The sequence below is a fragment of the Centrocercus urophasianus genome, unplaced genomic scaffold (assembly GCF_019232065.1).
Source record: "Centrocercus urophasianus isolate 14NV4802_14NV808 unplaced genomic scaffold, USGS_Curo_1.0 seq_2, whole genome shotgun sequence".
Taxonomy (NCBI): Eukaryota; Metazoa; Chordata; class Aves; order Galliformes; family Phasianidae; genus Centrocercus; species Centrocercus urophasianus.
This window is the reverse complement of record NW_024884755.1, coordinates 1,448,887-1,467,678: the sequence shown is the minus strand read 5'-3', so window position 1 is coordinate 1,467,678 and position 18,792 is coordinate 1,448,887. Positions and strand designations below refer to the sequence as shown.

The window sequence follows — 18,792 nt, the reverse complement described above, 5'->3', positions numbered from 1 at the left end:
GCATAGCACTCAGGACCTCAGAAATTATTATAAGGATACATCAAAATTATTTCCACATGAGACCTTCTTTGTCAAAAAACAGATTTAACTCTTTTCTTGTTTTGTTCTTAGTTGCTTTAATTAACACTGAGAATTGAGACGTGGGCAAGGTTAAGTGAATTTTCTGAACTCACCCAGCATGTCATTGATAGAGCTCAGAATTTAACTCAGTGCTCTCCAGTAACATCAAAAGCCAAGACAAAACTATGATGGTTCTTTTAATATCACTGTGAAATAATACTTAGACAAACTGCACTCTATATAAAATAACTGTTTGGAAAAAAAATAGTTCTTCCATTACTATTACCTCAAATCAGCTACTCGCACATAGTGTTTAACAAAGTTGATCAGTCTGATGTCTAGGGTAAGCCTCATAACAACAGAAAGTAAAGAACAAACCAGGCAGCAAAGAGCATGTTCTGAAAAGCACATTTTCCTTAGTGTTAAAGACACAGGGACCATACACACATTACTCAAAATTCATCTTTATAATCTGCAAAATATTAGCACTTGTAAAAAGAAGAAAAATCCATTTTGATGCCTCTCTCAGCGGAGTTGCAGAGAATTCTGAATAGAAGGACTTCAAGGTGCATTTCTCTTCATTCTACAAGTCACTATAATAAAAAATGTAATGTTAACATTCAAACTCATAGTCAACCCTGGATCTTTCACTTAAACAGACAGACAAACAGCTAGGTGCAGTGTCTCAAATGGCATCACAGCACATTCAGGCAGGACTGGAAGCTAAGGCCTTCTCACCTGGACACAGCCACCCTTCTTTATAAGACCTCATTAGACTTTTTTGCTCTTCAAAATCTTTCTCAAAGCTATTCCCTTGTATTAATTATGATAATTCACGACCTCTGTTACGGATGCAGCACTGCATTACATAGTAGAACACCCAGCATCCCTCTGTTCACTCTTGCAGAAGTATCACCTGATGTGGAACCCGGACCAGGGCCAGGACCAGGGCCAGGACCACGTCCCACCCTTGGACCGGTCACTCCAGAGCTCTGCAAGCACGACATTGTATTTGATGGAGTCGCACAAATTAGAGGAGAAATATTTTTCTTCAAAGACAGGTAAGTGAGATAAATTGCTTACTGATGGCATCTGAAGTATCAGAGTTCACCAGAGTCTAGGAAGTTATAATTAAGTACAAATTTATTTCTTCTGTATGCTCAGAGATAGCAACATGTCCTCATCAACTCCTAGGAGAAAGAAATGGGACATTCTCTTGTTATGATTAGATGAGGCAGCCTCCTGCACACTGCTGGCTCACTGTGAGACCAGTGTTCACCAGGACCTTGCCTCACCAGTAAGTAGTGGTGCTTGGGGCTGTTACACCTTCCAGTGTGCAGGACTTCCCAGCCCATTGTGTAACTGCATGAGGACCTGTCAGCCTGCTTCTGCTGCTTGCTGAGGTTCCCCTGGATGGCAGCTCCAGGTGGCCCTCTCAGGTTTCTACCACCAGCACGCTTTCTGAGGACACGCTGTCCCTTCATCTAGGCCATTAATAAAGATGCTGAACAGTGCTAGATCCAGTATCGTCCCTTGAGGTACACCCATAGCGACTGACCTCCAAACAGACATCATACCACTGATCACAGCCTCCAGGGCCTGCTCTTCAGCCAGGCTTCAGTCCACCTCACTGACTGCTTACCTAGCTCGTGCTTCACCAGCTTCTTTATGAGAATCTTAATAGAGACAGTGCCAAAAACCTTTATGGAGTCCCTTCCCCTCATTCACCATGCCAGTCACTTCATCACAGAAGGTTGGTCCATGCTGACTACTCCCAGTCACCTTCATGTCCAAAAGGTTGTTTGTAATTACAGCCAAATGAGGTAGCTCACATGAGCAATGATTTTGAAATAAATTCATCTTCTCTTAGAGCTACTCTCAAAGAACTTTGAGATTCTGGAACTTTCAACCTCAATTGTTTTAATGATTTTGAAATGATTTTTAACTTATGGCTTCTGTCTGCACTGGGAATATTCGTGCCAAGATGTTATGACAGCTGGGGTGGTACTAGTCATAACCAAATCCTGAGCAAAATGCAAGTTACCTCAAGAAAAAAAGATCTTGTTCTTATGGTATCTTCAGCCCAATTTTACAGACTGGAGAGCTAAAATTAATCTTGGTGTCTCTGCAGGCTTCTACAGAGTTGCAACCAGGTCAAAAGTGTCAAGGAGCTGGGAAACATATCCCAACTTCTAAATGTTTACACAATATCTGACCCCCCTCCCACATCTTAAGAGATTTACCATTCTGTAATGTTAATCACAAAATTAGCAATGGAAGAGATGCATTATGCAGTCTATTACCTGCCAAAAAAGGATTCACTCCCTATAAAACATTTCTGAATGTTTCTACAAGGATAGCAACTCAGCACTGGAAATCCCATTACTTTCAGCTGAGTACAGTTGTGGAGGCACTATCCTTCCTTATTTCATTCCACATAATCTGCACTCCAGAGAAAAGATTCAAATCTGATTCCGGGAACATTTCCAATCTGAACACATCTCAACAGAAGTACTCTGTCCAGAACTGGTGACAATAATCTGCAATGCCTCCTCTCTCACAGAGACAATGTTTAAGCAAAACTTGAGTGTAGGCATTACAATGGTCTGGTCTAAAGAGGGTCTGTTTTTCTCCCATGTGCACATAGACACAGTTATGGAAATCTGCCAGCAAAACTGTCCTTGGATGGTTTAGTCCAAAGTCATTAAATAATAGTGTTATGTGGCACACAGCTGCCATAATTACACATCAAAGACACTGATGATTAGAACAGGCTCCATGAGTGCAAAGGCTCCACAGCAGAAGACACAAGAGGCCTTTTTGGTCCAAAAGAACAAATTCCTGATATGTGGAAGGAAAACGAGGCAGCTGCACAGCTGCAGCTTCCACTGCCTTTGCCAGGCCCTGTATTACCCAGCTGCTCAGCAATGAAGAGCATCTCCTAAAGACTATGAGACTTGGCATCACCGCGCTTGAAATACTCTAAAGCTCTACTTTCCCTTCCGTAAATCAATGCCTGCTTGATTCATTCATCCTCAGTTGCTGAGAACATTCTTCCAAAGCAACCAAAGATCTAGGACCGTGTATTTTCAGTGTGTATGCTCAAATCAAACATCATTTCCTTGCACATATAAACATACAAGTATCTCAGACCAACACACTGAAACTCACATTTTCTTTGCTCCTTGACAGATTGTCAACAAATCAAAAATAACCTTTACTGAATGCTTTCAGTTTCAGCAATGCAGAGGCTGTGATTATGTTATTATAACTGGGAATTATTAATGTTCCCCATTTGTATTACAACTACTATAAGCAAAAAGGATTTGTTCATTACATCCAGGGGGCTGAGTGCAATACCTTCTGTACTGAGCAGACTCTTGCAGCTGCAGGCTCCTTACAAGCCAGTCATCTGTAATGGCTAGAAATAGCCCCTGCTTGGCCAAGAAATGGTCCCACTCTAACAACAGGCCGGCTTCACAGAAAGCCAGCTCTGGACCCTTCCTCCAGTAAGCTGCAGAGCTGGCCTCAGCACCATAGCCTAACAAGTTTGCAAAAAAAAAGTGTTCCCTTCTGTTAGCATACTGAGAGAGCTAAAGTATTCACCTCAGCTCAGTGCTTTCAAAAACAAAAACACATTCTCAGAGCAGTAACAATCCTTACAAGTTCCACAGCATCCTTTGGCTCACCTGTGGGCTTTGGCTTTCAGCCAGGACCTCCACCTCACTTCTGCTGTTGTGAAGCAGTAACCACACAAGGCTTGATTCAGCAAACAACAATTTTAAATCAATTTCTAAATGAGCAGAGCAATTCACTACTCTTTGTAATCTGAACAAAATAGAAGCATTTTGCATTCAGATCCAGTTGGTCAAAGAACTATGCAAATACAAGACAGTCTGTTCATCTGCCTCACTCCTGATCTGACATTCAGCAAAAGCAGACAATTGTTTAATTGTTTTGCGCTGGAACAGATTTGCCTGTCAGTCTTACGGCTTTCAAAATATCGGGCAAGCAACATTATGATTCACTTTTGGAATTCAAAAAACAAAATGTCTCTTTTGTCATGTGACTTCTATGATTCCCGAAAATGATCCCAGCTCTCACATTACAAAGCCGTAAGGGGCAAGTAGCAAAAAAGGAGATCAGATCAGATGAATTCTCTCAAAAAATAATTTTTCGTTTTCCTTCAAATCGCATCTCAAACCAAATAAACAAATGGGAATACACAGAGAACCACTGAGCCTTTCACTGGGACAGTATTTTCAAAGCAACCAGAATGTTTGACTACAACCCACCAGTTTGGTCCCTCTATATAACTGCATATAATAGTAACAGTACAAGTAATAATGGCAAATATTGTGTTACAGTAGAATGTAAAATACCGACCATAAAGAAGTGCGAAATGTCTATATATCTAATATTAAAATTTAACATGAATGAATTTAAACATTTCACAATTTTCAAAGAGAAATGAGAAAGCCAAAGAAGTATTTCCACCATTTCCTCAATAAGAGGAGTAGAAATAAAAACACTTCTTACTCAATCCAAAAACAAAAGGCAATACAACTTCGACCAAGTTTCCCTTTCCAAGAGAAAACCTCACCATTTCAACGAGTCCCTCAAAATGTGTGCTTTAAGAAAAGCTCCTGTGTTCAAGTCTCCATTGGCTCTAAAAAGTTTGGAACTCGTGCAGATAGCAATTATTAGTGCTGACTCAGCCATAAATCAGAATTAGACTAAGAATCCTATAACCTGCATTCTTAAAGGAGCTACTTTTATGAATGCAGTGTTGGAAAGATTTGTTATGTGGATTTCCATTTTATATCATATTAAATCTAATCTTCTGTCTAAAACAAGATGCACAAAATACATTTTATCATCACCTTTTACAGTATTTCACATGCACTTTAAAACTGTCCTAAGAGTAATTAACTAAACACCTTGTTTTTCTCCTCTTTTCTAAACAGAAGATTATGAGATATGCTGATATATTTTTGTATACACTAAAAATACATCTGTGCTTGCAAAATGAGAGTGAATTGACTTATTACTACATTAATTATTAGTACCATACGTCTGATTTAATTAATATATATTTTTAATGGAGAGAGAAAAAACAATGCACTTTGCCAGCTGCACTGTTCCTCATTTCAAACATTATCTTAATTCAGTACACAGCAACTAATTATACTTGCAGATGCATTTCAAAATGATTTATTTGTCCTAGCTAATACTGTTTGTTCACAGTCAAATGTCTGTTAATAAAAACACAGGAATTTATCACACGAATTTAGGAGTGATTCTCCAAGTTTTGGATTAAAATATATAAATAAATCACTTTCAGCTCCTAGGGTTCTGAAAGGTTTAATTATTCTGGTTAGGAATGGGTAATTATAACTTATTCTCTGCAAAAAAAATCGTATGCCAGTAGCACCTTGATCTTTGGCAACAAAATAATAGTGAAAGCTGCTTGACCTGAGAATTTCATAGCGACAGGCTTGGGGCAAGAATGATTCCACAAGCCTGCTGATTCTTCATTTTATGACAATGGCAAAACTTCTATTTTGCTGAGGAAAAAAGCTGCTTGTTCTGTGGAGGAGGAAATGGCAGTGCCATTTTGAGTACCGAAGGCCCTCAGCATAAAGCATTGCCATTTGAAGATAATTACAGCTTTTTAAAGTTTAACTCAAACGGTGATCCTACTTACACAGAAAATATCCAATAAATTATCCTCTGTATTTCTCTATTGAGCATTTTTAGAGCTAGCAGTTTCTTTTACTGCCAAGCTCACTTCCAAGCAGACTGATATACCGCTGTTAAATTTGAACCTCTAGTAACTACAATAGTAATTGCAAGAGCAATCCATGGAACGCCGATCTCTGCTTCTGTCAAATGCTCATCCATCTGCTCCACACACAACAGCAGGAGAGCTCTAATAGTTTAAATGCTCTGTAAATGAGTTTATTTGTATAATCAAAGCACAGAATACATTTTGCTCTGATGCAAAAAGCAACATGTACTCCAAAGCAATCAGCATAAGCAATGTAGTCTGCAGTCCAGCTTGCAACTTATTATGCAACTGTTTTAGCAATACATTTCTAAATGATTTGGTTTTGCAGCCACTGCAGGAAAGCAATTATAAGTGTGTGCTGCTGCTAACGTGTGTGCATGTACGTGTATACATGCACATGTGGCCTTTGCCAGAAATGATGAGAAACAGATGTGCTGGTGAATTAGTTCATTGTAAACCTCGTACTATTCTGTGTTCTGCTCAGATTCATGTGGAGGACTGTAAACCCTCTAGGAAAACCCACAGGTCCTCTTCTTGTTGCTACGTTCTGGCCTGATCTACCAGAGAAAATCGATGCTGTCTACGAGTCCCCTCAGGATGAGAAGGCTATATTTTTTGCAGGTACTGCTTTTAGTTTTAAAATATAATTATGCATTTGCATAAATGCTGCACTGAAGTTCAGGTTCCTCTGAGTTGTAACTGGGCCAGGGAACAGCCTGCTGAGAGTAAGCATAGCCAGCGGGTATGGATGGCAGATATCAAATATCCTATGCTGAGGACATTGCAACAAAAGCTGCATCTGAAAGGCTCCGAACAGCATACAGCCCCCATTACAGCAAAAGGGAGCCAGCAGCACCCAGAAAGAAGCATTCAACAATAAGCAGGACTAAACCACAGTTATTGCTTCATACACAAAGCCACCCAACAACCATTCCTATGTTTTCTTTCTGTTTCCTCTCATGATAAGCATGTCTTAACATGCACATAAAACTGTGCATGTTGCTTGGGAATATTACATCTTTTGTTCCCATGCTTCTCCTCCTCTTCTTTGCCAAACACTGACTTCTACTCTGGCATCCAAGGATCTGCCTTGGTGGCTCACCAGGAGAGGACAAAGGGGCCGTGCTCACTGCCTGCACCAGAGGAGGAGATCAGGCAGCACTGCAGCACTGCTCTGGCCATCTGGAGTCACACGTATGGTTCAGCTGTACCAGCCAACTTAGCAGAGCTGGGAGGCTCTATGAAAAACTGAGCCAGCAAAAACTAGGCTCCAGTATCTACCAAAAACATGACTAAACATCTCCAAACATATAAAAACCACATGGCCCAAGCTCCTGTACATTTTCTGTACGGGACGGAAAAGAGTAATGGTAATCTATTCCATATATCTCAAAGGCTATTTCCTTTAGTTTACATGAGAGAAAAAAAGCTTTAAGATGTTTTATTTCAGCCAAGTCAAAACGCTTTAAAAGTTGGGTATACTACACATAACCCTATTACATGTGCATCTCTCTCCCTTTCACTATATTTTCCAGGAAAAGAAATATAACTAACCTGCTTTAAATAAGAACTCTTCAGACCATCAAAGACTGGTTTGAAAGTGGCCTGTAACTTAACTATCTCAAAATGCTTGTGAGTGAGAACTCTCCTTTGCTTCTGAAGTGGCAACTGCTCGGGAGCTCAAGTGCTACACTTTATAGTTTTCTTATATTAAATACTTTCCTTCCCACTATCTGTATCATAGAATCCAGGAAATCTCCTGTCATGAACCAGTCTTTCCATGGCTTCCAGTGAATCTTATTAGGTATTTACTAAGTTACAAATCTATGTAAGGAATGTAGAAATAGACCTCTTCCACCACAATGTATTTGGAGAGAAATTAGAAAGTGTCATATGACAAAAAAGACAACACAAATATGAATTCTGGGCAAAAACATCCTGGTAACAGCTCAATAAAGTTGCTGAAGAAAACAAACCAAGGAGACAAATTGCTGAATAAAACAAATAGGATAAGCATGAGTTTCTGCATTTGATCCATGTTGATCCAAGTCTGGTTAACAGTGTGTGATAACACAGATTACCAAATAGTAACTATTTGTTTTATAACACTCGAACTACACTTTTTTTTTCTTTCTTTCTTTTTAAGGACTGTACATCTGGCAATCTCTTTGGCTCAGAGCTCAGAAAAATGGAACAGACAAGAAATAGGAAGCAAAAGCACACTGAAATGATACATTTTACTGAGAGGCAAAAACAGAACTTGTGATCTCAGTACATCTGCACTCTAATTTAGCACTCTAATTTACTTTAATTTTTTCTGTCGCAGACAGAAAAATACTACAAAGACTAGTAGTACAATTAGCACAATGAAAACTGCCATATCCAAGTATAAAGAAGAAATATTCCTATGTGCCTGATTAATAAGCAATTTGTTTTTTCCCTTTCTTAGGAAATGAGTACTGGGTTTATACAGCCAGCAATCTGGATAGGGGCTATCCAAAGAAACTCACCAGCCTGGGACTACCCCCCGACGTGCAACGCGTTGATGCAGTCTTCAACTGGGGCAGAAACAAGAAGACATATATTTTCTCTGGAGACAGATACTGGAAGTAAGAGACATGGAAGGGGTGGTATGCTGTTAGACAAAACTATATCTCCAGTGTTGAATGCACATTCAGGTTTGGGAGGCAAGAATTAAGCTGATCATTTTCATCCCTGGCCAACTCAAAATGAGGGCTGCTGGGACAGCACTGATAGTGGAGTTGAGCAAGGGTGGTGAGAGAGGATGCTGACCTGAGAGATATGGCCAAGAGAGAGCTTCCATATAGTAGCAGTAGGTTAGCATGTAATTGAGGTAACAGCTTCCAAGAGGAGATCTGAGTGTCCATATCAGTCTGTCCCCCACTAACAACTTATCCCCCTCAAGCCCTGTGTCTGAGCAGTCACTCCAGTCAGTCCCAGCTCTTAAGAGGGGCACAATGTCTCCACAGTCAGTCCAAATCTGGTGGGAGAAAGCTCTGAAAGGACTTCCTAAACACTGGGGTGATCATCAGTCACCTGAAACTAAAAACTGGATTGCCTTCGAAATTCTTGCACTAAGCCAAAAGGTTTGAAGGCGCTGCATGCGAAAGAAACAACAACCTGTGACTAATAAAACACAATGCAGATGACTGCAGGCCCATTGGCAGTTGATGTACCAGTCACTAATGCATCTGTCTACTAATAGAATTGGCACTGAGGAGATCTGAACAAACCACGAAAAGTCTGTTAGTACTTTGGGAAAAATCTAGGCTTCTATTTGTTTCGACCATCTTTGCCATGTTTTTCATGTTTCCAGTACATCTCAGGAAAGCTTTGTTGCAAGTCCACAAATATTCACAAAAGTCTTTACATGTATATTTGGGGTAGGTCTCCTGTTCAAAAGACTGTCTAAGATGCAAAATATGATGTAACTATCAACTAAGCTCTTATGCCACTTTATTATCAAAAGAATTCTTGGATTGCGATGGAGACTAAACACCCTAATCAGTATGGGATCTAATTGTGTTAGTATAACCATCAACAATTTCACCAGAGGCTTCATGTTGTAGGTAAATAAGGCTAGCAATGGCCTATTTCTAAGGAAGGAAATAAGATGCATGGACTTGCCTAAGGTTATACAGCAACCTGGGTATTGAACTACATTTATATAAGTATTAAGTATTTCAGGGCGCCCAGACTGCAATCAAGCTGGCCAGTAACCTGCTGCAAAAACACACTGTGCAGGAAAGATATCAGACACAGATGAGGAAAGAAATGTCTTCAAAATGTGCAAAGATTAATGTGTTTGAAATAGACATCCTAGATTGTGCCTGACAAAGTGTGTACTAAATGTATTCAACAGAATGTCAGTATCTTAATCACTAGGAAGATGTGGCACAAAAGATCATTTTAAAAAGCAGACAGTTTGTTGCTTTGAGGAACCAGGTGCTGCCCATCAGAACAGGGTGATACCTGAACAGAAACACTAACTTCAACATTCACTATCAGAGATCTCTTCCTGAAACAGGACTTCACTCTAGGAATGCAGCCATTAAGCAAAGGGCAGAACGTTGAGCCACTCATAAACTGACAAAATAGAGAAAAGTTACAAAACAGAAACGTTAACCATGAAAAGATGCACAAGATAGGAGTCCTTTCTGAGACACAGTCTATATAAAAATATAAAAGTATAACTGAGTCCATTTTCCATAAACATTAATTTCATATTATCATCAAATTGGATTACTGTCTTTTTATAGCCTATTGGCTGGGGATTCCCATAAGTAAATAACATATCATTTCACAACTGCCCATTAATCATAACATTATGACAGAGCACTGGAACAGGTTGCCCAGAGAGGCTGTGGAATCTCTTTCTACAGAGATTCAAAACCTGTCTGGATGTCTACCTGTGCAACCTACTGTAAGGAACTGCTTTAGAAGAGAGACTGGACTCAATGATCTCTTGAGATCCCTTCCAACCCCTGCAATTCCATGCCTCTGGGATTACTTTGAAGATTCTTATCCATTACCTCTAGGAAAAATGAAAATTTAAAAGCTAAAGATCTTACTCACTTTATAATGTTGCAGAGATCATCTTGTTAAATGAATTCAGGCAGTTTTAATACAGTCATTTGCAGTACTTGCAATTCCTAAAAAGAGCTACAGACTATGAGTTAGCAAAACTGCTGGTCTGTATCAAACATTGTTTTGATTAACTGTACTCCAGGGCCCCCAGGTAATTCATCATTCTAGCCACAGACTGTATTCCTCTCCAAGTACCTTATCAACTGCAGTCACTGCAAAATGCATAATTTATTAAGAAATAAGAATAATCTGAGATGATCTGCATCTGTTTAAAGATGAAATCAAAATATTTGAGGAAAAAATACATCTAACAGATTCAATAACATTTGAATCTTTTTTATTTTATACAAGGACTCTGCCACAGAATCGAAATAGTGACATACCATAATACCCTCCTTGCTATTATCACGCTTGCTTTAAATGGATTTTCCTCCAGCCCCAAGCTGTTTGAGTGTTATTATAACAATATTATTAAGCAAAGTGAAGTTATATGAGGCAGAGGAAGAGAAGCTGGCTCAGGTTCCACACCTGAAGTTTTAAAGCTATGTAGCAAGTAACTGGATTTTCTTTAAATATCCAAAGAAAACACAGGAAGTAATTTAAATTAATTACACAAATCATTTTTAACCAAGATGCTGCTCATTTGTACCAGCGTACCATGGGATACAAACCAAGAACCTCCAGGTGGGAATGAGGGAAAGGTGACCAAAAACAGAAAGATCATACACACCATGCACACTTTCCTCCCTCCAGCGTTAGCCACAGACAACCTCTCTGAAATCTGCTGGGTTTGAAGAGATGCTGCTAGAGTGACTGAGGCTTCGTATGCATTGGAAGCCAAACTACATCTTGTGTCATTGCTCCCTGGGGCAACTCCACCTTTCAAACTCAGCACCGACTCCAAACTTTAAGTCAGAAAAAGGGGGAAGCACCTTCTGCAGAACCCCTGATCATCTGCAGCTGCAGATATATGCAGGCCCACTCACTTATGCAGGACTTCAGCTACAAGATTTATTGAAGTTGTGTGGATTTCCTTCAGATGAGGTTTTATCTTCAAAGCACAGTGTGAAAACCATTGTGTTTTTCAAAGAGATGAATATATTTTTTAACATGGCTTTTATCTATTGACTGTCACAAAGAGAAAAAGAACTGTGTGAAAATAATAGAGTTTTTAAATGAAAAGTTAAGGAAAGTAATTTGTAATTTAGTAACAATCCATCAATCAAGTGGTGTACAAGCATAAAATTTCAAGTAGGATTGTTTTTAAACCCACATTAAACCTTCACATATTGGTTGCTGCTTGAAAAACCGCCTTCCCTGGAATTTGGCATTTTGAAGCTACGCTTGTGAAAAATGTTTTGCTAAGCAAAGTCTCAGTTCAGTGAGAGCTGCGTTTCCAGAAGAAGAGATTTCACAGGGTGTAACGTTAGTCAGGAGTAAGGACAATGAAATGGAAGCAGTGTTACAATCTCAGCTATCATTCCCATTTGATTGCTTTGCACAATCACAGGAGGACTCCCTGCAAAATTAAGTTACATTTCTACATTAAGTACAGATCTGTAAAATTTCTACATTAAGTACAGATTTGTAATGTATGAATATAATTCACTTCAGGTACAATGAAGAAAAGAAAAAAATGGAGCTTGCATCCCCAAAATTCATTGCGGATTCTTGGAACGGAGTTCCAGATAACCTCGATGCTGTCCTGGGTCTCACTGACAGCGGTAAGCTATCGTCTTATTTAAGTCACTAACTCTTTTATTGGCCTCCTGTGACATTACTGGATACTTCAATTTCTTGTGGTCCATAAATAAGAGCCAAATTGCCATTCAGATTTGCAGGCTTCTAATTCAAACTTTATATTTTTCCACTGAACATCAATTGATAACTACATCCTACTGATCACAGCTTAAGCTTTTTGAAATGAAACATTTATAGAACACAACTTCCCCTGGATTTTTTTTATCCAAACAAGTAATAATAGTTTCCCTAATATCTCTTTTAACAAAGCTTATTTAATTTCAATTTAATCAATTTCTATCAGTTACTTCCATTACACTGAACACTGTGCAAATAATAACAAGGCAAGAAACAGTCTTTAGTAGAATTTTACCCCTATTCTTTCCTTCTATTTTCTTAACAATAGTAACAGCCATAATAAGGCCATATATGACTTGTTAAGGTGCTTTCCATCCATATGCTGTTTTGACCTAGAAACCTCCTACACAAATGTCAGGCTGTTACATAAATGAAGAGCTACCCATAATGGAGTCACTTTGAAAAACTAAAGAAAACCTGCATTTGAAGCTGTGACAATTTGACATCAATTTTGGCATGGGGAAAATCAGCTTGCAGGAGAACTCTTTATCTCTTATAGCTTGAGAGAACAAATAAGTGGCTTCTGCCTTCCAGCACCTAAGGCACAGGATGTCTTAATGCCAAAGGCCACGATCAGGCCAGGCCCAGCTGCTTGAAAGTTTCCCAACTTCTTGACTACCCTTCAAGCATGCAGACCCAGCACCATTTCTGCATCATCCTCTTGTGGCACAGACAGAACTAGAGCATGATACTCCCTTGATCACAGACACAAACAGGTGGCATTTTCCTTCCCCCACTTCCCAATCTTCATTTATTTATTTATTTTATCCTATCAATTGCAGCCGAGAGCTTGGCCCAAGGTTCCACATGGCCTCTTACGTTGCTCAGATAAGTGTCAATATCTGGAAGCATTGCAAACCTCACGAGTCCCAACTTGATTACAGTTTCAACATCAATTTTGCCAGCAAATATTTCTGCCTGGGAAGTTCTGGCCTACAGAGTGGTTTTGAAAAAACAAAATACATTTTTAATGTGTGTAAATATTTCAGGAAATAGCTCCCATAGTTCATTAAGATTTGTGAAATTAAACAAAAAAGCTTTGATCAAAGATTTTGTGCTCTGAAGTTGATTGAGTGTATCATTCTGTTTACCTTCACAGGGTACACCTACTTTTTCAAAGACCAGTACTATCTACAAATGGAAGATAAGAGTTTGAAGATTGTTAAAATTGGCAAGATAAGTTCTGACTGGTTGGGTTGCTGAACTGTAGAATATATTAATAACCAAATATTTACTTTCTTGTTATATACCTTATCTGTAATTAGAAATAGATCTGAATGTCAATTACTGGACCAGTCTGGTACTGGCACCAAAACATTAAGTACCAGTACTGTACACATCTGATAATTTAAAAGTGTTTGCCTCCTCAACATACAAAAGATGTTTACGTATGTATTCTGGTACAGTTTTTCAGTTTTTGTGCTAGTCATAGCAATGCTAGTAACAGAACATGCACGGTTCTTTCTTTCCCTGGTGCTTGAAGAAAGCATTGAAATCATTGGAGACTGGATCAGGCCCCTGTGTTAGATACATCTCAAATAGCCTCAAGTAAGATGTACCAGCAGTGCACTTTGATTTTTTTAATTTTTTTTTTAATACAACTCTTTTATAAATAGATGGTTTGTCTTAATGTTTTTAACCCTCTTGCGAGTTTGATCATTACTTCCATTTATTTACATAATGATTCAGAAAGACTGTCAAAGGCACAGGTTGCCTCGGGATTTGATTTGTATTGATGCATGATGGAATCATGGCAAGAAACTGTATTAAAGTATTGTTTTAAAGTACTTTCTATTTTAAAACCTTAGTTCAACTTAGCAATTTGCTTCCTGCACTTTGTTACTACTCTATAACTTGTCTATACAGACAGAATGACTCAGATTTTTTAAGTCAATGCATTATACACAGAAGTCAAGTATTACTGTTTACCTTGTTTTATTTTTCTGTTCTTTATAATATTGAGGTTTTGTTTGGTTAGGCTTTCTGCTTATGCATTGGGAACAGAAGGAGTTCTTTTCACATTTGATGGAATGTTTCTCATTTAAAAAAAAAGTAAAAATAAATTCAGAAAACAATGTCCCAAACATGAAATGCCAATGATACAAATAAAATTAAATTACACTGCCAACACTTCTCATGGCTGTGCTTCCTTGTATCATCTGGAATTAGAAATTCATAGAATCATAGAATCATAGAATCACCAAGGTTGGAAAAGACCTAAAAGATCACCCAGTCCAACCGTTCACCTATTCCCAATAGCTCCTACTAAACCATGTCCCTCAACACAACATCCAGTCTTTCCTTGAACACCCCCAGGGTCGGTGATTCCACCACCTCCCTGGGCAGTCCGTTCCAGTGCCTGACCACCCTTTCTGAAAAGTAATACTTCCTAATGTCCAGCCTGAATCTCCCCTGCTGTAGCTTGAAGCCATTCCCCCTGGTCCTATCACTAATGACACGAGAGAAGAGGCCGACCCCCAGCTCACTACAACCTCCCTTCAGGAAGTTATAGAGAGCAATGAGGTCTCCCCTGAGCCTCCTCTTCTCCAGGCTGAACATTCCCAGCTCCTTCAGCCTCTCCTCATATGGCCTGTGTTCCAGACCCCTCACCAGCTTTGTTGCCCTCCTTTGAACACGTTCCAGGGCCTCAATATCTTTCTTGCAGTGAGGGGCCCAAAACTGGACACAGTACTCGAGGTGCGGCCTCACCAGTGCTGAATACAAGGGAACAATCACCTCTCTGCTCCTGCTTGCAACACTGTTTCTGATGCAAGCCAGGATGCCATTGGCCTTCTTGGCCACCTGGGCACACTGTCGGCTCATATTCAGCCGAGCATCAATCAATACCCCCAGGTCCATTTCCTCTATGCAGTCCTCCAGCCACACCGCCCCAAGCCTGTAGCGTCGCCTGGGGTTGTTGTGGCCGAAGTGCAGGACCCGGCATTTGGCCTTGTTGAAACTCATCCCATTGGCTTCAGCCCAGCTCTCCAGCCTGTCCAGATCCCTCTGTAATAAAAATTACATAAAAATAAATTCAAAAAAATAAATTCAGAAATACATTATAGTGAAATAGCTGTCGAGGGATGGGCAATATAGGATATAACTGTGTAATGGATTTATTTAGAAATCTAGGTTAGCTTTTCTATCACTACAAAGCCCTCTGCCTTTTCAGAACAGTTTACAGCCTATTATCCACGCTTTTCCTTCTTTATCAGCAGGCTACCCCACCACAACATAGAAAGATACAATCAGAATACAAATTGTATGCATATCTTACAGTGAACATAAATTGGAGAAACAGAGACTTAAACCTCTACTCTGCACATGGAACCAACACTGTTTGGAGCTTAATTAGCTTCATGAACACGAAGCACTTCACGCAGATACAGGTTGCATCATGCACATGGTCAACCCAGCTCCACGGGGTTCTCTCAGTGAGAGACATTCTCAACATGTCTCTGAGTTCACTGAGGTCATAAAACTGGCTAGTAATCAGCTAATACTTGATCATACAATACAATAATCAGTTCATAGCTGATGTCCTCTTCACACTCAGTGCTTCCCTTTTATAACTAAAGGAATGTTTTTACTGTTGTTTTGTGGGTGGGTTTTATTGTGTTTTTCTGTTTGTTGTTTTTTCCAACCATATTCTGAGAAGATACTGCTTCTAAACTGGCTGCATTTGCCAAATAATCTGCACTGCATACTATCCAGACATAAATCTACTTACAGAGAACTATCATGCGAATGAGCCATTACTATTTTCACCAATGCCAAAAGCAAAGATAGCTGTCTCCTGAGAATCCTTCTTCTCTGTAGCCTTCCCAATTAGTCCTGCACCACAGTCAACAGCTGTTGTTCCTTGAGCTGAAGGAAATTTTCCTCCAGTTACTCCCAGGACAGGTCCAGTGCACTCAGTAGGACAGCTCCAGTCCAGTGGAGTAAAGGGCAGTGGTTTAGTAACCATTCTGTCACAACACATAAAAGGCAGCCAATGCTTCAGTGAAATGCCACGATTTAAACACCAGTCTGAACTAAGAATCACGCATTATATTTTGTAACTCACTAAGACTATTTTTTTTGTTTAAGATGCATTTTCTTCCTGCTATTTTGTCATGACTTAACAGGGCAATAATTACCTGTAAATGTAAGCAATTAACAGCAACAGTGCTGTTCTGTAAATTAGAAGAAAGTACGTCCTTTGGGTTGATTTTAAACAAATTAGTTCTACTTAAAAACACAAGCATGCATGCTTTTAGCAGCAAAGAGAGAATGAAAGAACATCCTTCTGAGTTTGGAAGAGGCGAAACCAACAAATGACCAGGCACTGGGTGCTGTGGGATCTCTGCAAGTGGAGAGATGTCTACCTGCAGAAGCAGTCTGCTCCAGACTGGTCATATAGAAAGCTCTGAGCACTAAGATATTTCAAGGTAGCAAACTGTAGGAATGACAGAAATATTGAATTAAAACAATCCCCCCAAACCAACAAAAAACAGTGACTCTGAGATTGACAGAAATATAAGGGAGGGTCGAGCAGAACTGGAAGCATCTCAAAAGCTGCCAAGAAAGTTTCTGCAATAGCAGAGCTTGCCTCATGTGCTGTTGCTTATAATATATCTCCCTCTGGCACTACCATTTAAAACACAAGTGAAAGCAAAAACGGCATACCAATATGACAGTGGGAAAAAGAAAACAACTAAATGCCAATCAACCTCAGTAACCTGCTCAGCACAAAACTTCCTCATAAAATACACCATATTCTGTACAAAAGAAACGTATTCCTGAAATCTAAAGTATGTGTTCTTCCATGGGAGCAGTGCTGGAGATAACAACCAAGAATTCAAGATTTCAAGACTTGGGAGTTTACTTATCCATAGCCACAGTAACTGAGTGTGCAACCATTCAACAGGACACCGCAGCTTCTGCATCAGCTTAACAAACACTAGGAAAGCTTTATCCTCACAGCCTGCTGATAGAGGATCATCCTCAGGATCATCCTTTCACCTCTTTTTGCAAATGCCCAGATTGCTGTTACACTTCTAACACTTCAGCCAACTTGCCCATGCTCAGACTAACAATCAACAAACCACTCTGAAAAGATAAGAATGAAAGACTGCACGTCACTACAGTTCCATGTTTCTTCTGCTAATCCTGCTGCAGACTGTCTGCACGATGAACTGGAGGATGACAAAACAAATCTCATGAGCCTTCTGCTCTCTGTTATTGCCCAGTGCTTTCCTCTAGGTTTCTCAGAATTACTCCTGAGTGACTAACTCACTTGGACAGTTAAAAACTTCAGAATGCTGCCAAAATAAACTTAAAAAATTAAGAGGATAATTCTTTTAATCTGTATTAGCCTGGAGCTTGGCAGCATGTTCCTGGAGTTATCTGGAGGTGGTCTCCTCTTCTACCAGGCAGGAATTCACAATATTAAGCTAAGTGGGCTTATTTGAGGGCTTTGTAAATACTGCTTTAACCATGGCCTCACAGCCTTATTCAGTCTTCCCCATGCCCATTACAACCACCATAACGCTGCTGCCAAAAGGGCTGAAGCTAGAAAGCAGCTCTGCATTCTGTATTTGGAGACTAGACGACAATGAAGAGTGGGTGTCTCGACTGCAACAAGTTTCTGATCACTGCTAGCCAAAGAATTAGGAAATTCAACCATACGTTTTCCACCCATTGTCACATCACAGTCAGTTAAGTCATGGAGACATTATTTCTCCTATGGTTGAATTTATAATAGACGATTCTGGCCACTGACTCTCTCCATTGTTCTCCTTTCCAAGTCCCTCTATTTGTCCTGCACTGGATCTCACCACAGCAGAGCCCACTGCCACAGGACAGCAGCTGACTACTGCATTAGGAAGCCAAACCGAAGTAATTTATGCAGAGGCAAGCCTTGAGTATAGAAGGAAGAAATTCATTCTGCTTTCTAACTGTGCTCTATGCTCTAACTCTTAATCTTTTAAAGAAAGAGGGCGACTTCCCACTATTTGAGGACTATTTTTACATGGATATTCTGTATTATGGATGGAAAAAAATAGGAAATTGGTAGCAAGACTGGTAGGGTCCATGCTTGATTTGCTGTATTTGTATCTTAAGTGAAACCAGAACATCATTAAATAGAGCTTTTTCATTTCAATCTCAGTACTCCCTTGGCTATCAATAAATGCTACACAGTCTACCTTTCAGTGATAGTTCAGTATAACAAAGTACCTACAACCTAAAAAGTGTTTGAGCTGGAAAGCCATGTAATCATTTAAACTATAACTTCATTTATTATGTATTTCTCTTAGAAAATATACATAGGCATTTATAAAAATATTTAATATATGCAGTATTCATTTAAATATGGTGTAATTGTATTAAGCAGAAGTTCAAAATTTTAAGTGGACATGCAATGCCTGGTAAACAGACAGCAAGAAATGTCGGTGCGTCAGAAATATTAGCAT

General features: G+C 39.5%; 1 protein-coding gene across 1 annotated transcript in view; it reads left to right on the top strand.

Moving 5' to 3' along the window:
- The window catches only part of MMP2 (matrix metallopeptidase 2), a 35,342-nt gene extending 21,087 nt beyond the window's left edge, over positions 1-14,255 (top strand). Inside the window, exons 9-13 of the mRNA XM_042821792.1 lie at positions 968-1,121; positions 6,336-6,472; positions 8,301-8,460; positions 12,074-12,183; positions 13,437-14,255. Coding sequence (XP_042677726.1) covers positions 968-1,121; positions 6,336-6,472; positions 8,301-8,460; positions 12,074-12,183; positions 13,437-13,540 — 665 coding nt within the window. The 3' untranslated portion in view covers positions 13,541-14,255. The remainder of the gene's footprint in view (positions 1-967; positions 1,122-6,335; positions 6,473-8,300; positions 8,461-12,073; positions 12,184-13,436) is intronic.
- Positions 14,256-18,792: the final 4,537 nt, after the last annotated feature.